Here is a 24883-nt window from a genome sequence, read left to right as displayed (position 1 = left end):
GGAATAAATGATTAATAGATTGTGTGGATCAGTAAAGAGCTTTTTCTGCTGTTTGTTTAGTTTTGTCCAAAGAGATACATCAGCTCTTTTTAAAAGATCTGTCTGGAAATTGCTGCCCCACATCATTTTCATTTCTGCTTACTATTTATTCATCTTTGAAGTGAAGGTGAATATCATTTCATTTGCAGGTGAGTATTATTCAGTTGAATATTATTTTGCTACTGAAGATTGGAAAAAAAAATCCTTTCTTCTTACCTGGCTTTATGAATTAAGGTTCTTCCAGCAGTTATATTTGGGTCTTGGCACTGAGAACTAGAAAGTAATGAGAGAATTCTTGGCTGGCAGATTAGGTGCAAACAGGACTGGCTTGAAGAGGAAGGTGATGGAAATCAAGTTGCACCTTTAAAGGCAACAGGATTTCTTCTTGTAGAAGAAGTAAATGCTTTCAATACAAACTGGAGTGTGTCTAAATTCATCAAAAGCATGCTTTTACACTGAGACACCAGACCACTCTGAAGTATCTGAATATTAAAGATTTAAATCGTAACTTAGTATTTAAATATTAAAATAATACAAAATCACAGATTAAAATAATATGAAATCACAGATTTTGACCGAATGATGGGAGATTTTATCATTTTCCCCTATCAAGAGCAACGTAATACTGCCCTGAAGTAACAGGACCAAAGTTTATGGGGGAAAAAGGAGATTTCCAATAAGGTTATGGCTGATTTACTGTTGGAATCCTTTCGAGATTTAAAAAAAAATTAAAATGATAAAAAGTCTGCAAACCACTTCAAAGGCTGATTCTGAAAACAGCTGGAGCACTGTGAGGACGTGGTGTACGCTAACAGTGCTCTGCTTACTTCAGCTGCAAACTACCCCCCAGCACCCTACCCGGGGCCAGCCCTGTATTTTCGAGATTTGCGCTACCTGGCAGTATTGTGATGTGGTCAGAAACGTGAGGGTAAGAAAGACTTTTAAAGTGGTCACGGAGTTTGTAAGAATTAACGCTGTTTGGGGAATTAAATACATTCTTTTTAAAACAAAGCAACCTAAAGCTAGAAAGGGAACACGGAAGCAAAGCAGCTCCTGCTCCGGAGGCAGGGATCTTCGCAAAGGCGCCGTCACGGCAACCCCTGGGGAACACCACTCATACATACGCCTGCGTGCGGTTGCCAAGCTGGATCCCGGCGTGTTGTTGTGGCTTCTGAATCACGGCGAGCCGCCCGAGGGAAGGCTGCGCCCGGGCCCGGCCCCGGGCCACCCACGCTCCCTCCCGCCGCGCGCCGCCTCGGCCCGGCGCCGCCGCACAGCGCCGCGCGCCCCGCCGCCGCCCCGGCCACTGCCCGCTCAGGGGCCGCCGGCAGCGGCCGCACTCCCTCCCCGAACCCAACGCTCCCCAGCCCCGGCGGGCAGGTCGGGCCCGTGGGCGGGCGCCCGTCCTGCCCAGCGCTGCCGCTCGCCGGCGGGTAGGGGTGCGGGGTGGTTGCGGGGGTTCTCATCACCTGTCTGGGGCGGGGCGGGGGTACCTCCAGCGGCCGGGGGAGCCTCTGAGGCCCGTCGGCAGTGTAGTCCCGCATCGCCGGCACCGCCAGCCCCCGAGGGAGCAGCGAGCGGGAGGAACCCGTCACGCGGTAAAGGGCTGTCAGCGGTTACTGCTGGGGGTAAGCGGTTTAGAAGTCGCCCAGTCTGCACCTGTGCGGGCTGTGGGACGGGCTGTTTTCCGAGGCCTTGCAGCCCAGCGCTACAATAAACAACTGCCTTTGCATGTTGATACAAATAAGTATCTTTTTCCCCTGTATGATTCTTTGTCCCGTGATTGGTGTGGACCGTTTCTCATAAAGTGGAGTTGGGTCTTGGTCACCTGAACGACTACCTGACTTTCACTTTTCTCGCCTTCCCTCTAGCCTCATTAGCTCGGGCTGGGGACAGTAGAAGCTTTGCGATCCACAGAAGCTCTGGCTCAGAGAGTTGCAATTGTTAAAAAGCAGATACGGTCATGTATACTAAGAAAATTAGCAAGACAAAAATGATAGTATGTGGCTGTCGAGGACTAATGGTTTGTTGGTGTGTGAGCCATGGTCACAGAGCCACTTTTGATGAATTGCTGTTTAATGTGCATTACTACTGGATGGCCAAGCTGTCTGTGGTGTCCAGTGCAACACAGATGCTGTGGCATTGTTTATTCTTTGTCTCTTTTCTCAAGTTGTTTAATGGTAGAGACTACTGCAAAAGGTGGTAACTGAAGAAATAGATAAAAATACATACATTGATATACAAACAGAGGAATTAGTGACTTTGATGGGAGTGTGTCTGTTGAAATCCTTTGCTATGCTGCCTAGTAATTGAATAATTCTATTCACTTGAGTTTGTTAATGCTGGAGCGTTCTTTCAAGCTGGCTATTTATGATACACTATTGAAGTTACATATACACTGGAAACATTTTTTAATTTACTGTTTATATGGATCTATATTGTGTGCCACAAATACTGTATTTATCTGGTGCTGTTAGTTCATAATTGCAAAATCATTTAGTCTGTCAACAGCTTCCCTTGCAAGTGAGAACATCCAAATAAGTGAATCCAATTTTTCTTCAGTTCCATTGGCAAACATCCTGGCTAAAGGAGTAGTGCATCTCTGGTATTGGGGAGCAATGATTAAGACTTTTACGTATTTAAACCTTATGGTCTTGAGACAGTCCTGTTTGATGGACATCCTGTGAGGGCACCTGACAGATCCCCAGTGTGCTACTTTTTCCCAAATGATTTAAGGAGTGAGAAAAAAGGTTACATCAAACATCTTGTTCAAGAGCTGCTTCAGAGCATGAGCATAAAGTCTTTGTTCTCTGTCACCCATGTTCTCTTCAGGTGCCCTGCCAGTAGCTTTCCTGTGGACTTTAGTCTTAGACATGTTGAATGATTCAGATACAGAGCAGCTGAGAGCTCCACTCAGTCTTCAAATAAAAGATAGGAAAAAATGTTGTGAACACCTTTAGGCCTTCTGCCTTGCACTGCCTGCCTATAAAGCAATGTTGTCTAATTTAGCCTCCTCTCCAGCTCCCACTCTTGCTGTTTGAACCCGTTTTATCTTTATTGCTATTGTTTGTGCTTGCATAACAGATCTTGTATTACCAGGAGTCTATCTGCATCCAGACTAGAAGTGTTTCCAGAAGAGATTTCAGAACAGATAATGTGCACAGGAATCCCCTCCTTTTGCCTTGTGAGGCCCCTGGTATTGCTTGTTGAACTGTTGTGCCAACAGCAAGTTGTTCTGGCCATTGTCAGCAGTTTATGAGATTGGGACTTGTTAGCAGAAGTGGGAAATGCTTTCTTGTCTGTTTTCTACGCTTCCATGGCTAGTATTGTCCTCAAATGAGTGCATGCCCTTTACAACACAAACCCCAGGTGCCATGGAGAACAGCTGCCCAGTAAGCGTCTGTAAACAGATATCTTTTCATTTATCTTCTTGTAAATCCCTTGTTACTACTCTAACTTGCAAATCCAAACAAGCTTAAAGACAACAGTGTGGAAGTATATTAGCAAGAACTTGGAAACTATTGCAACAGCAAGTTCTTGCTTTGTAGATGAGGCAGTTGTACCTCTAGTCACTCAGATCACTGAGGATATGTATTTTTAACATTGAATTGATGTGCTAAGATTGTTTGGAGAGATGCTGGATTTGGGCCCAAATCAGACCAAATTAGTGTTTGTAGGACTGAGGAGTGTTATAAGCTTTGACTTTATTTTTTCCTATCCTCACGTTCTTTCTTCATCTCTCTTCAGCGACCCCCTAACACAACAAATTTGTGTTTCAGTTGAAGATTTTCTTAGCTAAAAAACATTAAAAACTATTTCTGAACTTGAAAGGCTGTTCTGTCTGTTAGGAGAATGATGGCCTCCTTGGGACCTTGAGGGTGGTTTTCCCCTCAACCAAGTAATCCCCTTGAGATTCAGCTCATTACTTCCATGGACAAAGGCAGGATCTTCTCTCTTCTCTGTCTCTTCCCAGCTGAGCTTCATGTTAACCAAGCTTGGTGTTGTCTGCTTGGCCCAGAGTTCAGCAGTCCAAGCTGTGATTTACAGTGTTGCACCCTTACAGTGTGTCTGCACAGGGCAGAGCACTGTCATGACATTTGTCTTTTGGGGAAGTATGTTCATCAAATCCATCTTGATAGCAGCATGTCTTGGTGGTCAGCAAAACCAGCTTTGGCAAACAGCAGTCAGGAACCATACAAGTCTTGAAAATCCTGACACCACAAACGTTATTTCACCTGCTACATATTCTAGAAAGGAGTGTTATGTGTTCAGCTGGAGAAAGGGTTTGGGCTCCGGGTTCCTGTCAGATGCTCTCCTCATTACTGTGAGTCATAAGGTCAAATTAGTGTAAAACATCCTGAAAGCATTTATGATTTTTTTTTCCCTTTCTAAGTGCAAGAGTTTCAATTCAGTTTAGGTCATCTGATACTTTATTCTAGTGAAGAATAGCAGTTCCTTTTCATAGCACTGCTTGTTCTGTTTCAGTATGGCTTCATAAAATAAGTTTGTTTGCTCCATCAGGGCTGCATTGAACATCAGAGATGCTGGACCTTAACACCCACCAGCAGCAGCTGTTTGTCTGAGGCCCAGGACGTCTGTAAAGTGACAGTGAAAGTTGCTTCTGCTGGGTAAGCAGCTCTCAGTTTTGGGGAGCAAATCCCAGGAAAGTAAAATGAAATGTGACCTCCTCCACATGAGCTGCCAGAATTCAAGAAGCAATGCTGGTTAATTGCCTGGAGCGTGCTGGGCTGGGCAGCTGCTGACTTCTGCTGATCCTGGAGAAGGAAGGGATGGGCTGAGAGTCACCTGTGTTGGGGACAGTTTGAATGGGGGAATGCTGGCTCAGCATGGGGTGTTTCACAGCTGCCTGCTGGTGAAGTAACAGCTTGTGTTTGTCCTTTCCCCCTCCAGCCCCTTGTGCTGCCATCCTCTTTCTTTAATATGTTTTATGTGATGGGGGCAGGAAAAAAGAAGGCTGAGCAAGTATGTCTGACCTGGGGAGAAGAGTTCCTGAGGAACATGGAGACCCCGAGGGAAAAGCGTGAGAATGGTTGTACTGAACTAATTATGGAGCAAATGAGAAGATCTGTTCTGTTTAGTCAGGGTATCACCCATTTAAAAAAAAAATAGAATGGCAGAAAGAGCAAATTCATGCTGTTAATCCTAAAGTGCCCAGAACTATTTGTCAGTGCCAGATCCATGCCTAGCTTTCTATGCTAAAGCTGCTAAATTCCTCACAGTTCTCTTGTATTATTCTTCCCCAGACAAGACAATTATTTTTGGGGATTTGTTTAAAAAAAAAAACCCAAACCTTTCCTCTGTGACTTAGTTTTTTTTGGCTTAACCCTCTTCTGAACATTTAACCTGACTTCTAAGCCTCCAGGCTGTGTCACAAATGCCTGTTATAGCAACCAGAGCAAGTAGGGTAAGCCTGAGCACTGGGATGGATATAGTTTAAGTAGGTTCTGTGTGGAACTGAAGCATAGTTTAGGATTCAACTAGCACTGGGGCTTTTATTTTTCTTTTTATTGAAGGCTTATTCCACCTCGGGGGAAGGTAATTTTTATCGTTAATGTAAGATGTGTAGAAAATTTAAGCAGCTCACTTGGCCTTATGGAGAGTTGGACAATATCTTCAGAGACTGTCAGAATGGGTTTCCTGCATTTGAAATCATGCTGCTTAGGTAATACATTAACACTTAGGTGATCTCTGTTACCCATTTTTAGGAACAGGTATGCGGGTTAGTGGACAAGCATGTGGAATTCACTGCAGCTCTTTTCAAGATGGTTCTTTGGAAGAGACAATAGCTGCTTTGAAATATCCATGGTGTCTTTTTATTAAAGGAGAATTCCCAGTAAGAGATACTAGTCTGTCTGCAGTAATAATGCTTATTATTAGGCACAGAGAATCAAGTCTCTGCATGAGGCTTGTTTAGGATGATTTCTTGTAAAGCACTGGCCTCTTTGAAACAAGTAACCAGTCTTTGTATCTGCATTAGTGAAAATAAATAAGGTAAGAAAACTATTACAAATGCTTCTCTACCATATGTAAGATGGTAGACATACAGCAGTATAGATGGATATGTATTTGCAGGATTAGAGCCTAAAAAAGAAAACAAATGCTTCTGAAAATCTGAAAACGAAGGGAAAAGTATATTCTGTTGAAAGAAAATTTCATAGTTCAATATAAACTTTGGATTTTTTTGCAGAGGCAGCAGGATTATGACTTGCACTTACACAGTCAGCAACTGGAAAAATGCCAGGTTCTAAAAGTAGCTTGGTGTCTGTACAGGAGGATGTTGTAAATGATAATTAAGCCTTCAGTGAAACGAAGATTTTGGAAGAGAAAGGATCTGTTGAAGACAGAACAATGACTCTGATTGAGAAGAATGGCTATCACGACTCCATATACATAACTGCAGCTAAGATTTTCCAAGGCATTTGTACTGAAAAGAGTAAGGATGGAATGCTGGTGCAGTACAGTGGTGACTCAGTGTCTCCCATGCTGGATTGTAAAGATGACTATTCCCAGCACGTAGCGTATGAATTGGCTTTCAATGCTCTGAAATGTAAGTACTGAACTTGCCCAAGAATTGCCAGCAGAAATGATGCAGTAGAGAAAATATGGCAGAACTGAGTGTTTAGTTTCTGCATGGAAGCAGAGGTCTGGGGAATTTTTGGTTAAATTACGGGTTACTATGAGACTACATGTGTCCCTCAAATATTTAAGTATATCTGAGTTAGTGTTTTGTGAAAGGAGACAGTTCCACTGTTTATTTTTTCATTTGGAGTTGCTACTGTGATTAAATCTGCCCTTAATTTTTGTAGTGTTTACACTTTCATCTTTTTCTTGAGTGATTTGTAAGTTTTTCTTCCAGGGAATCTTGTAGATTTCATAGTGTAACATGCCAATCTTTTATTTTTCTTGCAGATCAGGATCTTCTTGAAGAAATATTGTTAAACAGTTGTGTTTACCCATGCCAGTCAATAGTAAGTGAATGTTTTTGTGAAGAAATAGAATCATAGAATGGTAGGGGTTGGAAGGGACATTTAGAGATCATCTGGTCCAACATCCCTGCAGAAGCAGGGTCACCTAGATCAGGTCACACAGGAACACGTCCAGGCGGGTCTTGAAGACCTCCAAGGAAGGAGACTCCACACCCTCCCTGGGCAGCCTGTGCCAGGGCTCCCTCACCTGAACAGTGAAATAGCTTCTTCTTATTGTTAAATGGAACGTTTTGTGTTCCAGCTTCATCCCATTACCCCTTGTCCTGTTGCTAGATACAATAGAAAAAAGGGATGCCCCAACCTCCTGACATCCACCATTTATATAATTATTAAGGCGATCCCCCCTCAGTCTCCTCCAGACTAAACAGCCCCAGTTCCCGCAGCCTTTCCTCATAAGGAAGATGTTCCAGTCCCCTGATCATCTTGGTGGCCCTGTGCTGGACTCTCTCTAGATGTTCTCCGTCCCTCTTGAGCTGAGGAGCCCAGAACTGGACACAGGACTCCAGATGAGGCCTCACTAGAGCAGAGCAGAGGTGGAGCAGAACCTCCCTTGACCTGCTGGCCACCCTTTTCTTGATGCATCCCAGGATGCCATTGGCTTTCTTGGCCATGAGGGCACATTGCTGGCTCATGGTTAGGTTATTGTCAGCCAGAACTCCTTGGTCTCTCACTGTAGAGCTGCTCTCCAGCAGGTCAACCCCCAGCCTGTACTGGTGCATGAGGCTGTTCCTTCCCAGATGCAGGACTCTGCACTTGTCCTTGTTGAACCTCATGAGGTTCCTCTCAGCCCAACTCTCAAGCCGATCAAGATCCCGCTGAATGGCAGCACAGCCTTCTGGGGAATCAGCCAGTCCTCCCAGTTTGGTGTACACTCTGTCCCCTCATCCAGGTTGTTGATGAAGATGTTGAACAAGACTCGCCCCAGAACTGATCCTTGTATTTTCTGTGTTGATGAAATTAGAATATTTTATGAGGGTTCTGCGACATTTTTCAAAAGTAAACTTGTTGGTTGGAACTGTATGGTAGCCTGAGATTGAAATATTGCTGCCCTTTTTAGTTAAGTATTAGATACATTGTCTGTGAGATTCTTGTTGCACCTTACTGCTGAGAATGAAAACCTTCAAAGAAAGAAGGTGGGGGAGTGAATCCCAGTACTTACTACAGTGTAAAACTTGTTCAGTGAGCCAGTCTTCCCAACTGTGTTCTCTTCTGAGTGGGGAAAAAGTCATTTTCCTTTCCTGTCCCTGGGAGTTGTAATTCATGGAGTGAACCCCATCAGACAAAAGAAAGCCTGGAACCCATGTCTCATTTCCTGGGCAAACTGTGTAGTACACAAATATTGTACTTGTACTGGCAAAACTTAGTCCAGTTTCCTCTCTCAACATGCTTTCCTGCATGGACATGAAAGGAATTCTAGAGCTGGCAGAGGAATCTGCTGTTCCTTCCAGCTTAGTCTTTGATGCCTTTGGAAATAATTGAGAGAATTAACATGAGAATAATTTAAACTGATGTTATTTGTTGAGATTAACGTGAGCAGGCAAATGATCTAGCACATTTAATTTTTGGCTTGTTTTTGGAGGGAAGTAAGACTTAAGTGGTAAAATTTTGTGTTTGGTGGCATTTCCCTAATAACTTGAGTTTTCTAGCTAATTTTGGTCATATTTCTGAGAAAGTAAGAATGTCATGAAAAGAGGCAGACAGGAGTGCTGTTAATTACTGTCCATAAGAAGGAAATGCTCCCTGGTTTAAACATTTAGACATGAGAAAGGGATTTTACAAGTGTGACAACTTCAGAATGGTTATTAAATGCTGCAATATCAATTGTTATATCCTGAATAATCCCACAGCAGACAAATGGATAGAGAGGAAGTTTCTGTAAACTTAACTATTCAAGGAACTACTTCATGATATTTATTTCAAAGACTAAGTTCTGATACTGAATAACACTGAAAGTTATTCAGGTATAGTACCTTATCTGTATGTATGGAGAATGTTTTTAATGTTCATAAGATAAATAACTTTTAAGTTGTGTGTTTGAGTTTTTAAAAGATTCTTCAGTGTTTTACTGGCTCTGCATGAGAAACTGCTTTCATATTCTTGCAAATAAGTGTTTCATTGGAGTTGTTAATGCCTCTTAGGAGAGAGTGCAATTTGATACGGATCTTTTTGCAGAAGTGAGATGTGTTTTATGTCACTTTATCTGGTTGCTTTTCTGTTGCAGCCAGATGAATTAACCAGCTTGCTTGTTGTGATGCTTTATGACCTACAAGACCGAAAGTTTCAAGCAAGACAGATTTTTGATGAAGAGGAACCCGTAGCAGAAGTTCGGAAAATAGAGCTTTATCTCAACAGGTATACATGCTAAGAGCTTTGCTTAGAATCATTTGAGTTGGAAAAGACCTTTAAGATAGTTGAGTCTGACTGTTAGCCTAGCACTGCCACGTCCACCACTAAACTGTGTCCCTAAGTGCCACATCTCCAGATTTTTTAAATACTTCCATGGATGGACACTCAACCACTTCTCTGGGCAGCCTGTGCCAGGGCTTGACAACCCTTTTGGTGAAGAAATTTTTCCTAATACCCTGTCTAGACCTCCCTTGGCACAACTTGAGGCTATTTCATCTTGTCCCGTTTCTTGTTGCATGGGACAAGAGACCATCCCTCACCTCACCACAGCCTCCCTTCAGGTAGTTGTAGAAAGTGATCATTATGTCCTCTCAGCCTCCTCCAGACTAAACATTCCCAGCTCCCTCAGCCACTCCTCATCATCTCCAGACCCTTCACCAGCTTCATTGCCCATCTCTGAACACACTCCAGCACCTCTATGTCCTTTTGTAGAGAGGGGCCCAGAACTGGACATAATATTCGAGGTGTGGTCCCACCAGCACTGAGTACAGGGGAATGATCACCTCCCTCCTCCTGCTGACGTCGTTCCTGATCCAGGCCAGGATGCCCTTGGCCTTCCTGGCCACCTGGGCACACTGCTGGCTCATGTTTGGCTGGCTGTCAGTCAACATTCCCAGGTCATTCTCCACTGGGCAGCTTTCCAGACACTCCTCCCCAAGCCTGTAGCATTGCCTGGGGTTGTTGTGGCCCAAGTGCAGGACCCAGCACTTGGCCTTGTTGAACCTCATGTAATTGGCCTCGGCCTATTGATCCAGCCTGTCCAGGTCCCTCTGAAGAGCCTTCCTGCCCTCCAGCAGATCTACGCAGCTGCCCAGCTTGGTGTCACCTGCGAATTTACTGAGGGTGCACTCAGTCCCGTCATCCAGATCATTGATAAAGATGTTAAACAGAACAGGCACAAACATCAAGCCCTGGGGAACACTACTGGTGACCAGCTGCCAACTGGATCTAACACCATTCACCACCACTCCCTGGGCCGGGCCATCCTGACAGTTTTCCACCCATTGCAGAGTAGGTCCATTCAAGCTGTTTCTCCAGGGGCAGCCATTTTCTCCAGGAGGATGATAGGGGAGACTGTGTTGAATACTAAAGTCCAGGAAGACTACATCCAGAGTCTTTCCCTCAACCACTAAGTGGATGGTCTTGTAATAGAAAGGTCAGATTGGTCAAGCAGGACCTGGCTTTCATAAAGCCATGCTGACTGGGTCTAAACTCCTGGTTGCCCTGTGTTTACCTCAGGATGGCACTCAGGATGATCTCCATAACCTTCCCTGGCACTGAGGTCAGGCTGACAGGCCTGTAATTTCCTGAGTTGTCCTTCTAGCCCTTGTCATAGATGGGTGTTGATATATATTATCAGGAATGCTGATTTGTATAACCAGTTCCTTTTTAAAAATAATTGTCAATGTTATAGGTCTCAGCTTCAAATTTTATGGGCTTTGTTTTTAGTTTTCCTGAGAAGCTCATTTGAAGTAAAGCCTTCCTATTTCTGTAGTTAAGAAAAACAGAGCTAACAAACCATCTCTATAGTGTAAATTACTTTGCTGGAAAAAAGCTGTCATATAGTTGTTTTAAGAACTTTTTTCATATGATTTATAAAAAATAAATATGAGTGTATAGTGTCAAGAGATCGTGGAACAGAGTAACATCCATTTATTTAGCAATACTTCTATATGGAACTTTGTTAAATATTGTTTTAAATCATTAGGAAAAAAAGGATATGTAAAATAAACTTTTGAAGTAGCATTCAAGTATTTCTTTTGTCGTTCTGTTGATGAACTCAGCAGGCATTGGGTGAATGAAATGTGTTGCTGCTGGATTTAGAATAGCCCATGAGTACTATAGAATAGTTCATAAATACCATAAGGGCAGTAAGTAATATACCTTGACAGGATGAGCATGAGCCAGCAATGTGCCCTCATGGCCAAGGAGGCCAATGGCATCCTGAGGTGCATTAGAAGGGCTGTGGGTAGTAGGTCAAGAGAGGTTGCTCCCCCTCTACCCTGCCCTCATGAGACCACATCTGGAATATTGTGTCCAGTTCTGGGCCCCTCAATTCAAGAAAGACAGGGAGAGAGTTCAGCACAGGGCCACCAAGATGATGAACGGAGTGGAACATCTCCCTTATGATGAAAGGCTGAGGGAGCTGGGGCTCTTCAGCTTGGAGAAGAGGAAACTGAGGAGTGACCTCATTAATGTTTACAAATATGTAAAGGGTGAGTGTCATGAGGATGGAGCCAGGCTGTTCTCAATGATGTCCAATGATAGGACAAGGGGCAATGGGTATAAGCTGGAACATAAGAGGTTCCAAAGAAACATAAAGAAAAACTTCTCCACTGTGAGGATGAGGGAGCACTGGCACAGGCTGCCCAGATGGGCTGTGGAGTCTTCTTCTCTGGAGACATTCAAGACCCATCTGGACGAGTCGCTGTGTAACCTACTCTGTGGTCCTGCTCTGGCAGGATGGGTTGGACTAGATGATCTTTTGAAGTTCCTTCCAACCCTTAAGATTCTGTGATTCTGTGATCTGAAGTAACTCACCAGCAATTTTTATTTGCTTTAATGTATCACATATCAAGATTACAAGTAAAGCTTGTGGAAAGAAAAGACTGGGAATCCCATGGCATTTCCACTTCATAAAACTGACTCCTGGTTGTCATCCTACTTGTTGTGTTGCTGTGCACATTTAGAGGTTGGCTTTCATCAAATGCTCATTCTGGACATAAATGTATTCTATATCTGCAATCTTCAAAGATAGAAAAAAATCTGAAGATTGTATTCCAGAGATTTCAGATCCAAAACCACTTGTCTTTTTTAGCTTTCTGGGAAAATGGATATATTTGGGAGTCATCTGTCATAATTCTAGTCCCTTGTGCACTTGAATAGTCTCAGCTGTGTACTATGACCTTGCACCTACCATTGTTTAGGGTAGAAAAATGCCCTGTAACTACATTTTCTGCAACAGCATGCAAAATGAGGCCTCACGTTTGGTTTTGGTTTCTGAGCTAGATAGTATAGTATTGTAATACAAATGTTGCATGTTAATAGTTGATGTAAACATTTATAAAACATATTAAACTTGTGACTATGCTTTTGTAGTTTTAGGACCAAATTGGCAGCTGCACTGGCAAGATATCGCATCGAACATGATGCTTTTTCCATTGCAGACATCCTACCAGAAACCATAAGGAAGCAGGAACAAAGGGCTTCTGCTTTACCTTTATGTGTTTGGATAAACACACTTAAAACCAGGTCAGGTCTCTAATGTAGCATCTAATATTGATGTCTTTACGGATGAATTTTTAGAATTTCCAAGTTATATTATTACTAGAAATTTAAGTTTCTTACAGTAAATTCTGCTTAGCCCAGTGACATTGCATTGTGTTTGTAGGTTTTATATATTGCAGTAATGGTGTTCATGAACTGTAACGAAGTTGTGAAACAGTTTTTCTTACTATTGTGTTGCTTGTGTGTTCTTTCACCAAATAAATGAGGAAGCAAAGTTAGAAAAAGCTATATGGGTGAGTATGCTCTGTGACCAAAAAATAGAGAAAACTTCTTTAAAAGTGGGTGTATTACTGTAACATTGGCAAAGGATGTTAGGATAGGCACAAAATACTGGTGTAAACTCTGTAAATATAATGTCAACTTGAAGTAGAAAAATATTTTACAAAATCCTTATATTTAGTGAGCTACTACATGTATGTAACAGAGGTGTCCCCAGTTCTGTACTAAGTGATACATCAAGCAAACCAGGTTATCTTCTTACCTGTTTTGTTTGTTAGAGAGTTAATTCATTGTATTATGTTTTCAAGAATTTTACTTCATACTCTTGTCCTGGACTGATGTTCTGTGCTGAGGTTACAGGCTTTTCAAGATAGAGAAGGAGTCTGGAACTGCATTTCAACAAACAAGTCTTGATGCATATACCTTCACACCTTTACAATACTTGAACTGCAAACCTTGTCATGTATGTCTTCATTACATTTACAGAAGGATTATTTCATTTATCAGCCATTACATTCACTGACCGGCTGGGCTAAAATGAAAGAACAGAACTATTCCAGCAGTAAATTTGCTACAGTGTCTCCTGAACATACAGACATTTATATCTGCATGCTTTGGATCATCCTCTGGAGATACAGACCTCTTTTGTAATTTATTTTGTCAGACATATTGACTGAATTGTTTCAAACCAAGACCTCCATGCCTGTGTGAGGCACTGTGGCATTCTTCTAGAGAGCACTAGATAAGCATATGGGTATACACACACTAAAAAAACACAAAAGGCAAAAATCCTTATAATCAATATAAGCTCTTTTGCTTAAGTAACTTGTATATTTAATGGTCAGAGTTGTGTGTTAACAGCCTTGAAGATGTTTTCAGAGATCTGAAGAAGAAGGGATTCACAAGAGTTGAATCTGTGGCGGACCTTGACCGTTACACATACTGTGTGGACCAACATTGCCCCGATGGATTAATTTTTCCTTCCTCTCTCAAAGAAGAACTGCTCAGTTTAGATCTTTTTGCAGATGGCAAACTCTTACTGCAGGTGAGTAGGTGTTACCCTTGAATGATATGATCTGCAAACTAAAGCAATGCTTTGCATAAGAATGAGGCCACGTCTCTTGTGACTGTCCTATTAAATCAGTGAGGCAGCACCACACTCAAAAGGTTTTGGAACCATTTAACAATCAGGTTAGAAACTGATTCAATAAGTTTAGCATGCAAGTGTTAATGCTTGTAACGGATAGCTACAATTACATTTGTAAAATGTTTAAAATTTAGTCTTACAACTGTTGAAATAAACATCAAAAATGGTCAAAGAGGCCATCTCATTTCTGAAAATGTGAGGACAACTTATATGTAAATCCACTTGCATTACCCCTAGTTAGTAGATAGCAGTATGCTAATATTACAAGCTCTCTCCCTCCTCAGCTGCACATTTGTGGTGGAATAATGCTGCTGCTTTGTATTTTGTGCAGTGCAGTTCCTAAATCTCCATGAACCCCAATGGTCCCTTTCCTGGCTTGCCATCATTAGCTTCTCCAGGCAAGACTGGTCAGAGGTTCCTATTGTCAAGTGGTGGTTTGGAGTAACCCTGTGGCAACACACAGCCACAAATGATCTAAAGAGTCTGATGATTCTTGAGTGCTTAGCAGAAATGTTTCAAAGGTCATTTCCATTTGATGCTTAGCATTTTCTGGGAGTTATAGCCTGCATGTTTATTACCCAACTTACAAAGTAATTCTGAATATCTCATGTCAGTGTGTGCATTTTGAATAGGACACTTGCAGAAAAGAGCACTACGTGACAGCCCCACAGGTCACCAGAACAAATTCTGTGTATTACTGCTGAAGAGTGTTCAAAGTGAGGAAATAGAACCCTCAAAACCTCCCCCTCTGTGTGGTGGGGTAGGGTGGTACTTGAATGGCATAAGTAGATACGTAGATATCAATGTGAATTTAAAGAGTTTGGCTTTTTTTCTTTTTTTTTTTTTTTTCCTTAAGTCCAGTATTTGCCAGATTTGGTGCAAAACTTGGTACCCGTGGTCCCTATCTTCACTATTGTCTTTTTAAGTAATTTCATGGAGATAATGTTTGACATGTGTCTCTCTCTTCAGCATCTGTAGTATCATTTACTCTTGTAAATGTACTTTCTGCATTCAAATCTGCTTCAGTGTTCAAATTTTAGCAAAATCTTAGTTTTTCATCCCTGAGGGCTTCAGTTCCCCTACAATTATCTTCAAGAGCTGTGTGAGTAGTTCTGCATTTTTCTGTTAAGCTGCCTCTGTGAATGAATTTTGCATATTGTGATCTACATTTGTCTTTTCTGGAACTGGCTGTCACCAAGGATTCCTTCTTGTGGGGATGATATGCACTTCACATTTCTTTTCACCTATGGATGTTACACTTTCTTATGCATTAGTTAGAATTATTTCTATTTAGTGAGCTTAACTTAATAAGATGTTTGGGTTTGTGCTTTGTTTAATTCTGTATTAGCAGCTATCTGTGATAAGGTCATGGAGTCTCCTTCCTTGTAGCTCTTCAAGACCCCGTGTGACCTGATCTAGGTGAACCTGCTTCTGCAGAGGGGTTGGACTAGATGATCTCTAAAGGTCTCTTCTAACCCCTACCATTCTATGATTCTGTGATTAGTTTCTCTCCTTCCTTCTTTCTAGCTTGTCATGAAAACGACGACATACTTTCCTACTTTGGAAAAGAACGTTGGCACTTATGCAAACCAAAATTAGTTGGTCATGTTGAACTTTGTGTCGTTATTTTCTAGGACAAGTCCCGCAGCCTTGCCGTGCACTCTGCACACGTACTGCTGAATATGGGTGATGACATTATAGTGGCTCATGCAGGTTCCCATCTGACCATTGCCCACATGTCAGCGCTGACAGTTCACAGCCTGTCCAGAATTGTTGTTTGTGGTGTAAAATCTTCAGCAAAAGCAGAGGAACTGAGGAACTTGTTCAGTCACATGGGATGTAAAAGTAGGTGCTAAAACAGTTGGTACACATAAAGTATTGTACTGTAATTGTTTGTGGTGGTACCTATGAGATACTTCAGACAGGATTCAGAGATCTCTTGTTTGAGGATTTGGGGAGGGCAGTAACAACTTATTTTTTGCCACAAGGTGAACTGACAACTCTTCAGCTACAGTTAAGTTAATCAAAGGTAGCAGATTAACTATCACAGGTGCAGGCTTCTGAAATGCCGAGGTGAAGCTTGCTGTTTACATGGTTGCTGTACGGTGGTTGGTGGGTCCATTTACTTGATGTCTTGGCTATTGCTTTCAGTCTGATTCCACCTGTTTCTGAAAGTGTTAATCCAAAACACTCATCTGGCTTACCCAGAGGACACAGAACAGAATACAACAGGACTCTAGAACCCCATTAGCGGACTCGTCAGTGGAAAATGCTAAGGTCCAGTCCTTCATTCTGTCTGAAATCAGAAGGATGTACTTTGGAGGATCTGGGTGTAGCAGTCTTTAGCTCCTTGGGAGTCTGTATAACATGACAGTCTCACCACCTTTATCACACTAAAACTAGGCAGGCTTGCTTGCATGCAGAATTCTTTGTTTTTTCCCCCTTTATTTTTTTTTCAGATATCCAGTTGTTACCTGAAGACTTTACTGAGATTGGACCAACAGACTCAAGACTTGAAAAGGCAAAAGTTATTTTGCTGCTCCCACGGTGCTCTGCGCTGGGTGTTGGCAATCCAATAGACTTTATTTTACATGAACACGGAGGTAACTTTTGATACAACAGCTAGCTCGTGCTTTCTGCTAGAAATAACATTCAAGTGATGTGAATGTTAGCTTGGCATTGTAGCTGCTTCAGTAAATGGTTTTGCTTTATAAAATACCCTGCCTTTTACATTTGTGTTTTAACTACTACGAACCATATATATTAAATAACTTGCATAATGTTTTATGTGTATTGTACATGCAGGCTACTGTGGAAAAACAAGAGAGAACAAATAAATGACTCAGATGTTTTTCCCCACAAAGTGAGCATGAACATGTTTGTCCGAGCTTAGGATTCTCAACAATAAAATGAAATCTTTCTGGGTGACGCTGAAAGATTGTTTTTTAAAGTTGATGACATTTGAGGGTTGTTCTGGGGAGCAAGGTGTACGCAGACTTTCTTTTAAAGTAAAAAAGACTTTAGGTAGAAAATGAACTTCAAGGTACAAGTAAGTATATATCATTTTCCCTTGATTACGTTCCTTTATCAATTATGTAAGTCTATTCACTGCACAATTTTTCTTAAATAGGAGCAGATAAGAAGCAGTAGTACATACAGGTAAAGAGAGAAAGAAGAATCATTTAGGCATTCAGAATCATTTAGGTATTCAGAAAACGTGCCTTCCGACTGCACTAGTAATAACCTGGCCTGTTGCTAAAGCATTTCCTGCAAACAGTGGAATATTAAGGCACCAATACAAGTTGCATTAATAAATTTAAATTTTTTTGCCTTTAGATGCAGGATTGCTGAGAGACCTTTTCCAAGGGCGTGTGTCTGAGGATAAGCTCAATACTCTTGCCGAGAGGCAGCTTCGTGAGTTGACACACGCGATGAAATGTAAGCGCGCTCACTCGGGGATTTCTGGCAACACCTCGTGCTGTCAATTCCCTTGTACTGGCACCACTTTTTATGCTGTTAAAGACACACTGATTACCTCCAGTTATAGGTGTATCTGTCTCTTGGTGTTCACCAGCCATTAATATGACAATCTTCAGCACTGTGTAGAGAACCTGCTTACTGGCTTAGTCGTACTCTGCTTTGGACAAGTTGTAAATGTAGCCTGGCTCCATCTACACGCTGCTGCTTTCTTCCCCACTCCTTTGGCAGCTGTGTGAAAAGAGTAGATGCAGCCCTGTATTTTAGATGAAAGCTGCAAGTATTTGAAAATATTTTAATTATTTAAAACCACCAGAGACTGATGTGTGCAGGAGGATATAATTTCTTGGTAAAAATGACATCCAAGCATAATTTTCATGCTGGTCGCAGTCCTCACTAAACAACCCTGTATATATATGAAGAATGTTAACAGTAGGAAAAAATGTGTGTGTTTGTTTTGTAGTTAACAAAGTACAAGCTATTGTTTACTGCACTTGTTCTGTTTACCCAGAAGAAAATGAACTAGTGGTGAAAAAAGCACTGGAATCTGGAGTGGAAAGAAATAAAGCACATCCGTTTAGGTATGCCAGGAGTAGTTTTGTCTGTGGAAAAATTAAGTATAACTTCACATTGCAGCATAATTCTTATCCTAGATTGATCTTGCATTAGATTAACATTTAAAATAGGTTTTTTGCTGCCTCTCAGTCCGTTCCTTTTGTTGTTATGAGAGTACAAGTAGCATCCTCTTGACTTTTTCATCTAATGTTTTTGTTCCCATCTGAAATCGAGATGAGAGGAAAACTCACTGGTTAGAAAGAACATTATGATAGAGTTTCCATCCTATCAGTATTCAGAGAATGAGGCCAGTTTGAGATAAAATGTAGACAAGAAGTCAGGGAGCTCGCTAGCATGCTCTCAGCTTCTCACCTAGAATGATCAGTTTCAAAGGAAAAAGAAACGAAGTCTTAAATGTGAGAATAATACAGAAGAATTAGAACCTCTGCTGTAGAATCGCTCATCCCTGTATTCAGATGAATGGCTTATGGGGGGACAGGCTGCAGGAAGAGAATATCCTCTGCAATCACAGCAAATACAAATATATACATGGAAAAAAAAGTACATGCATTATGTACTTTTTCTGTGGTTAAAACCTGTCAGGTGGAGCAGCTGTTAAAAGACTAATGGGTACTTTCTAGATTTTCTTCTCAGTCCCAGCAGACACATGCTAGGGAGACCTTGGAACAGAATGGTCTCTGAATTATCTGAACACAAATAATACAGAAATTCATGGAATGGAATTTATATTTTTTAAACATCCTGAGGGTTTTTTCCAGATCTTTGATTTTTTTCAGGGGGAAAACCAAAAAAACCCTCCTCCTCTAATGCAGCTGTCTCCCTGCAAAGCCAGAACAAACTTTATTCAGTGTTCTGCAGAAACACCGTGAAACTTGTCATACCACCAAACCGCACTTTTACTTTCAAATACAAGGCAATCTCAGAGGGTAAGAAAAAGAGAATGAAATGGCGCTAGGATTTTTGCAGACATGAGCAGATTTGTGACTGAAGACTGACTGAACTTCCTAAATAACAATTCCAGAAGCAGTTCCTCCTTCCCTGCCACAGGTGCATCTGGGATGGTGTCATGTGTAGCTCTTCAGCTCTTGCTACAATGAAACTGCTGGTAACCAGCACCAAGAGAGCCCTAATAGAACAGCACAAATAAAATACAGTGTGTGATTATGCTCATCTTAAGATGAAACCTCAAGATGTTGGAGATGCATGTAGCACTTAGTCCCTTGTTCACCTTCCTTAGAATGAATTAGGTACCTTCTTTGCCTAAAAGAATGAATGCAGGATAGAATGAACTCTGTTGCAGTTACTGTCTGCACTGGAGCTCACACTAGTTTTTGAAAGGCAAGTTACACTAATGTGTGAGCATTACAGGTGCACTCAATGCTTCTGTGCCAAGAAAATTCATGACTTTCAGGAAACTCTTACACCGGCCTCTCCTGAGGAGCAGTGGAGCACTGAGCAGGGGCTGCATCTGACAGGCCTCAGCGATGAAAAGAGGGGGGGTTGGGAACAATGGCATAAGCACATTTTGACAGCATTTTTCTGCACTGAAACAGCTTAGTGCCAGTTCAGCAGCCTATGAGCTGAGTCCTTGAGGCCTGTTTGTAACAGTTAGGGATTACTCTTATGAGAAGCAGCTGAGGGAGCTGGGCACGTTTAGCCTAGAGAAGAGGAGGCTGAGAGGAGATCTGATCACGCTCTACAAGTACCTGAAGGGGAGCTGTTGTGCGGTGGGGTTGATCTCTTCTCTGCAGTAATGAATGATAGGACACGAGGAAATGGGCTCAAGTTGCACCAGGGGATGTTTAGATTGGACATTAGGAAGAAGTTTTTCACCAAGAGTGTTATTTAGCATTAGAATGGGCTGCCCAGGGAGGTGGTGGAGTCACCATCCCTGGAGATGTCTAAAAGATGCACAGATGAGGTGCTGAGGGACAAGGTTTAGTTTAGTGATGGACACTTGGCAGTGTGAGGTTAGTGGTTGGGCTCAATGATCCTAAAGGTCTTCTGTGGTTACTGGAATACACAGAGACTGTGAGAGAAGGCTGGTCCTTCCTATCTGCTGTGTTGCAAAACTCTACATTTAAAAAAAACAACCCAGTACTCAGTTACTACAAAGAGGCAAATTTTTCAAACCTAAGATTTTTAGCTTGGATAGATATTTATTATGAGCATCTAGTTAAAAAGTCAGCCCCTTTACAGTCTCCTGTGTACTGCATAGTGTTTTCAGAGCATTCCCCAACTTCATGGCCAACTTGATAATGCAGTAATTGCAGACCTGAGAAAGAACAGGGTTGTTGATGATGTTCATGCATATTTATCACCTGGTGGTTAATTCAGTGGGAAACAGTGGAAGAAATAGAAAAAAAACCCCAATTCTAATGAGATGAATTCTCGTGTCTTTCTTGAATTGCAGCTTTTTCAAATGAAGAAAAGGCTCTGTAGGACTGTCACTGAAAGACATATTTTGGAAATTATTTTTAGTAAGTCTTTGTTTATTTTATTTTATATCCTTAAATATTCTTTTCTGATTATTTATTTCTTACAGGCTTATTCCCTCTGTCTTTTCCTCTTGCTTCGATTCAGAGGCTTCCTCTGAATGTTTTTTCAGAATGGAGCCATCAGAAATCTCCAGCGGCTGTTTTCTAGCTGTTCTAGCAAGAGAGGTAAGCTTGGAAAATCATCATTTAAAAACATTTTATGGGAAAAGAATAGGTTCCACAAAAGAACACATGAAGTGGAACATTTTAAAATAAATCCGGTCTGTTCTTCAGTTGTCTTCAGAACAAAGAATAAGGGAGCAGGTGAAATGTGTTTTGTGCTGAGCCCCACCTTGTTTTTACGCTTTCCAGCATGTGCCTTTTCTGCTGCAGCTGCTGGTGATGGGAGCAGCCTCTTGCTCTAAGTCAGTGTTGGGAACATCTAGAGGAAATACGTAGTTGCTGTCAGGCCTTGGGATTCAATACACAGCTTGATTAGACTCAGGATGAGTGTTGTCCAGTAAACCTTTTTGTTTTGTCTGTAGGTGTCCCCAAGACTTTCCAGTATCCAGGCAGACACCGGCACCCATAGGAATTATAATTACTTCATTATAATTTGAATGAAATAGGCATGAATATGTTTCCTTACAAAACTAAGGCATATGCAAATCTGGCTAGAAAGGCAGGGGCTCTTGCTGAGTAAATGGAAAAAGCCTTGGCACGATTCCTGAGGAGAGGCCTTAAAGGGCTCCTTTGCACCTCTGCGCATCAACATTTTCCTCGTGTCTGGCAAAAGTAGGACTTTTTTCAAACGGGGGGGGGTGGGGGTAGCTAATTATAATTTCATTGAAAATTAAAGATAGGAGATCTTATTTAGTTATTTGTACCACTTTCTGTCGTGCTGCAATTAGAGCGCTTGAAAGAAGCTTGTGTCTTGGGGGAAATGAGAGGATTTTGTTTAGTAAGAGACTAGCACATGAAAAGCCTTTCAAGCTGTCTATTATTGACCTCGTTCTTTTCAATGCAAAGTGATTTTTAACCTGGCTCCCTGTGCTGGTAAGTTGTTAGTCATGCTGTATGTAGCTGTCTACCATATTGTCGCCTTCCAGAGAAAGAAACACTTTTGTTTCAGGTAGTTGATTTGAATCTTTTTTTTAGTCAGATCCTAACACACAGAAGCAATTGCTCCTATGGCCAATTTTTAGGCGATTCTGGAAATGAACCCTTTCTGCAAGGCAAAAAACATGGACATACCATTTCAAATGAAGTTTCTGATTTACAGGAACCCACCTTTTGGTTAGTTGTAAATAGCTTCTTGTCCATTGCTTTTCTTTAAGTATTTGAATGGTGACCTGGTTCCTAGTTAATGTAGTTTGAGCGCTCCTTGCTCATATATTATGGACAAGGATTTTCATTATCATGAACATTATTAATGTCTAATGTGATTAATGTAACTATTTCCGATCCATACAGAGATATATGTGTGTGTATATGCACGTTACGGAGCAATTTGGCACGGGAGACACCTAGCACAAAGCCCAGAATGCAGTTTCCCCTTCTTCAGGCCTGTAGAGGGCCAAGTCCCCAGAGAGCAGATACTCATCAGATACTATTTCCCACAGCAGTCGTGTTTTTAACTTCTGGAATAAACAGTCTGGTTAGCGTTTATCACACGTGACTGAAGTCCTGCTGCTAGATTCTGCCGCAGTTTTCTCCCGGAGTAAATTCTGAGGAATTACTGGGACTGAAGTATTGAGTTTGCAGCTCTGTATTGTGGCTCAGATTTGTTGTTGCTTCCCTTGAAAATTTTCAGAAAGATTCTTCCGAAGGTGTTAAAGAAATTTTGGCTCGTGCTGCAGCAAAAGGTCTCCTAGACGGCATTGTAGGAAAATCAAAGAAAGAGGAGAAAAAGCAGCGAGTAACCGCGCGCAGGCGGCACACGACCGGCGGTGTGGCAGAGCCCAAGGGCCCAGCGTTCCCTCGCCACCAGACCGCGGCTACTACTGAAGCCCCAGTTCCAGTATCTAAAGCGGCCCGTAAGGCACAGCAGAAGGCCGCGAACCGCACGCTCGGCTCCGTCCCGCTGAGGCCATCCGTCCGCCCCGCCGCAGCCGCGGCTCCGCCTCGGGGGCAGAAGCCCCCGCCCGCCGCGGCCCCCGCGGCCCGGGTGCGGGGCGGCCCGGCGCTGCCGCGGAAGGCCGGCGCTCAGCGCCTGCCGCTGCCGCTGCGGACCGTGCGCATCGTGTTCCCTCCGGCGCTGGAGCCGTGCGGGAGCCCGGGAGGGCCGCGCGCTGCGTGCCGGGCTGCGGTAACGCGCCCAGCGCCGCACACCCGACACCTTCGCGTCCGGGAACCCGCGCGGGGAAGGAGCTGCCCCGTGGGATGTTTGCACACGCACATCCACGGTAGTCGCTTTTAAACCAGCGATGAGGCTTTCGTGAGTAGGGCTCAGCTGCATAAGGCTGACAGGCTGAGCCGACGGGCTGGTGGGGCGACTGAGGGCAAAAAGCTGTCACTTCTTGCTACCAAATGGGGAGTTAAGGCACACCCCGCACAGATCTGTAGGAACACTCAGTTTCAAATAGATTATCTCCAATGGAGGCCGCATTTTATGAGTGGCTATCCCTCTTTTACAAGTGCTAGACACCATTGTTGTGAGTTAGCATTTGACTGTGACAGACAGCTAACTGCTTCTCACCAACTTTCTTAAGCGGTTCTGAAAGACCTTTTCACCAACTTTCTTAACACAAACAGTTCTTAAAGAGCTGCCACCTTCAAAGACAGTTGTTTTTATAGCCATTTCTGTTAATTAGCTGAATAAGGACTGAACACAGGGCAGTTTGTCTGTCTTTGCACACAGCTATGAGCTTCTAGCCTCTTCCCTCTTGCTAGCAAATATCACCATAAAATGCCTTCAGCTGTCTAACCATCTGAACAGAGGACAGAACAGGCACCCACACAGATACACATTAACAATCATCCGATTTGTCAAATATGGGTAGTATAAAGAAGGAAAATGGCAAACAATGACAGAAGGATAGTAGGAGGAACCTCAAGAATTGTATTTTACAACACTTCTCAAAGTGGTGCAGAAATAAATCAAAGACAGCACAGCAACATAGTAGGGCAAAGGTAGCTGTGGCCCAGAGGGAAATTGTCCTCCGGGCAATTGCTTAAGATACTCGGCAAGAGTGGTGCCAGCAGTGCTGACAGTGTGGTGTAAAATCTTAACCTCTTTGACATGTGAGCCTGGATTGGGGGACACCCAGAGAAAATGTTTCAACATCTTACCTTTTTACCTCACCCACACCAGTCAATGTAGCTGGATCAGCACTACCCTTAGAAGAAAGGATGTGGCAGATATTACAGCAGCAGCACAGACAGCTGGTTCTTGTTCATCAGACAAATATTGTTGTCTCACTGAATCAGTGAAAATTTCTTTTAGCATTTGAATGTGAGGCAGCTGTCCCAGTCAGAGGCATCGCTCACCTGCTGCACGTCGCTGTGAGCACCCCCTGCTCCTTACCTGTTCTGATAAAAGGGTGAACTCTGCTCTTCTCTCTGACCAAATTAATGACAGTAGCACATGCAACGTACAGAACTGGAAAAAAACCTCCCTATTTCAAAACTGTCTTGGAGGAGGAGAGATTCTACATGTTAAGATAAAAGGAATGGGTGGTAAGGAGATTTTGGGTTCCTTTCCAATGTGGTCATTCAATGCTTAATATAAACTTCTGTGCCATTCTTCTGTACCATTCATTATTAAATCTAATTAAAATTACTTGCAAAAGAACATACCTGTGTCTGGTGACAGCATTTCTGGGCCCCTGGGGCAGCCCATGGTGTGACAGCCCCGCTTGGCCCCTCCTGCTCTCGGGACTTGGCGTCTGTGGTGCGTTACGGAGGCTGAAGTGGTGTGGCCTGTCCTGCCTCACCGGGGCCTGCCATGGGCTGCTGCTGGGCACCAGCCCCACAGCTACTTCCCCGGCGGCTCCAGCCGGGACTGGCTGCAGCTGGCTTGGAGGTTGGAGCCTGAGCACTCGGTTAAACAGCTGATGACTTTCAACAGGAAGCGTAACTACTTTTCTGTCAACTAGACAGTTCAACTAGAACCAGTGGATTTGGCTTTCCAGATACAAAGGTGCCCCTTGTGCTGCTATTGCCTCTAAACCACCAGTCCATTTTCCCCTCCCCTCAGCCACAAATTAGAACAAAAGAAATTACCTCCCAGTTTTGTGGACCAGTAA

At 42.8% G+C, this 24883-nt stretch overlaps 1 protein-coding gene across 1 annotated transcript; it reads left to right on the top strand.

Annotated features, from left to right (window-relative positions):
• The first annotated feature begins 4602 nt into the window (after nucleotides 1-4602).
• NSUN7 (NOP2/Sun RNA methyltransferase family member 7) lies at nucleotides 4603-23055 on the top strand. The gene is given in 12 exon segments (XM_061993206.1): nucleotides 4603-4667; nucleotides 6248-6607; nucleotides 6970-7028; nucleotides 9268-9398; nucleotides 12552-12704; nucleotides 13821-14004; nucleotides 15741-15951; nucleotides 16566-16709; nucleotides 17443-17544; nucleotides 18047-18164; nucleotides 20705-20822; nucleotides 22450-23055. Coding segments are annotated over 11 exon segments (2139 nt in total). The 5' UTR covers nucleotides 4603-4667; nucleotides 6248-6294.
• Nucleotides 23056-24883: the final 1828 nt, after the last annotated feature.

Source organism: Colius striatus, chromosome 3, assembly GCF_028858725.1.
Source record: "Colius striatus isolate bColStr4 chromosome 3, bColStr4.1.hap1, whole genome shotgun sequence".
NCBI lineage: Eukaryota > Metazoa > Chordata > Aves > Coliiformes > Coliidae > Colius > Colius striatus.
This window is presented reverse-complemented; position numbering and strand designations above follow the sequence as displayed.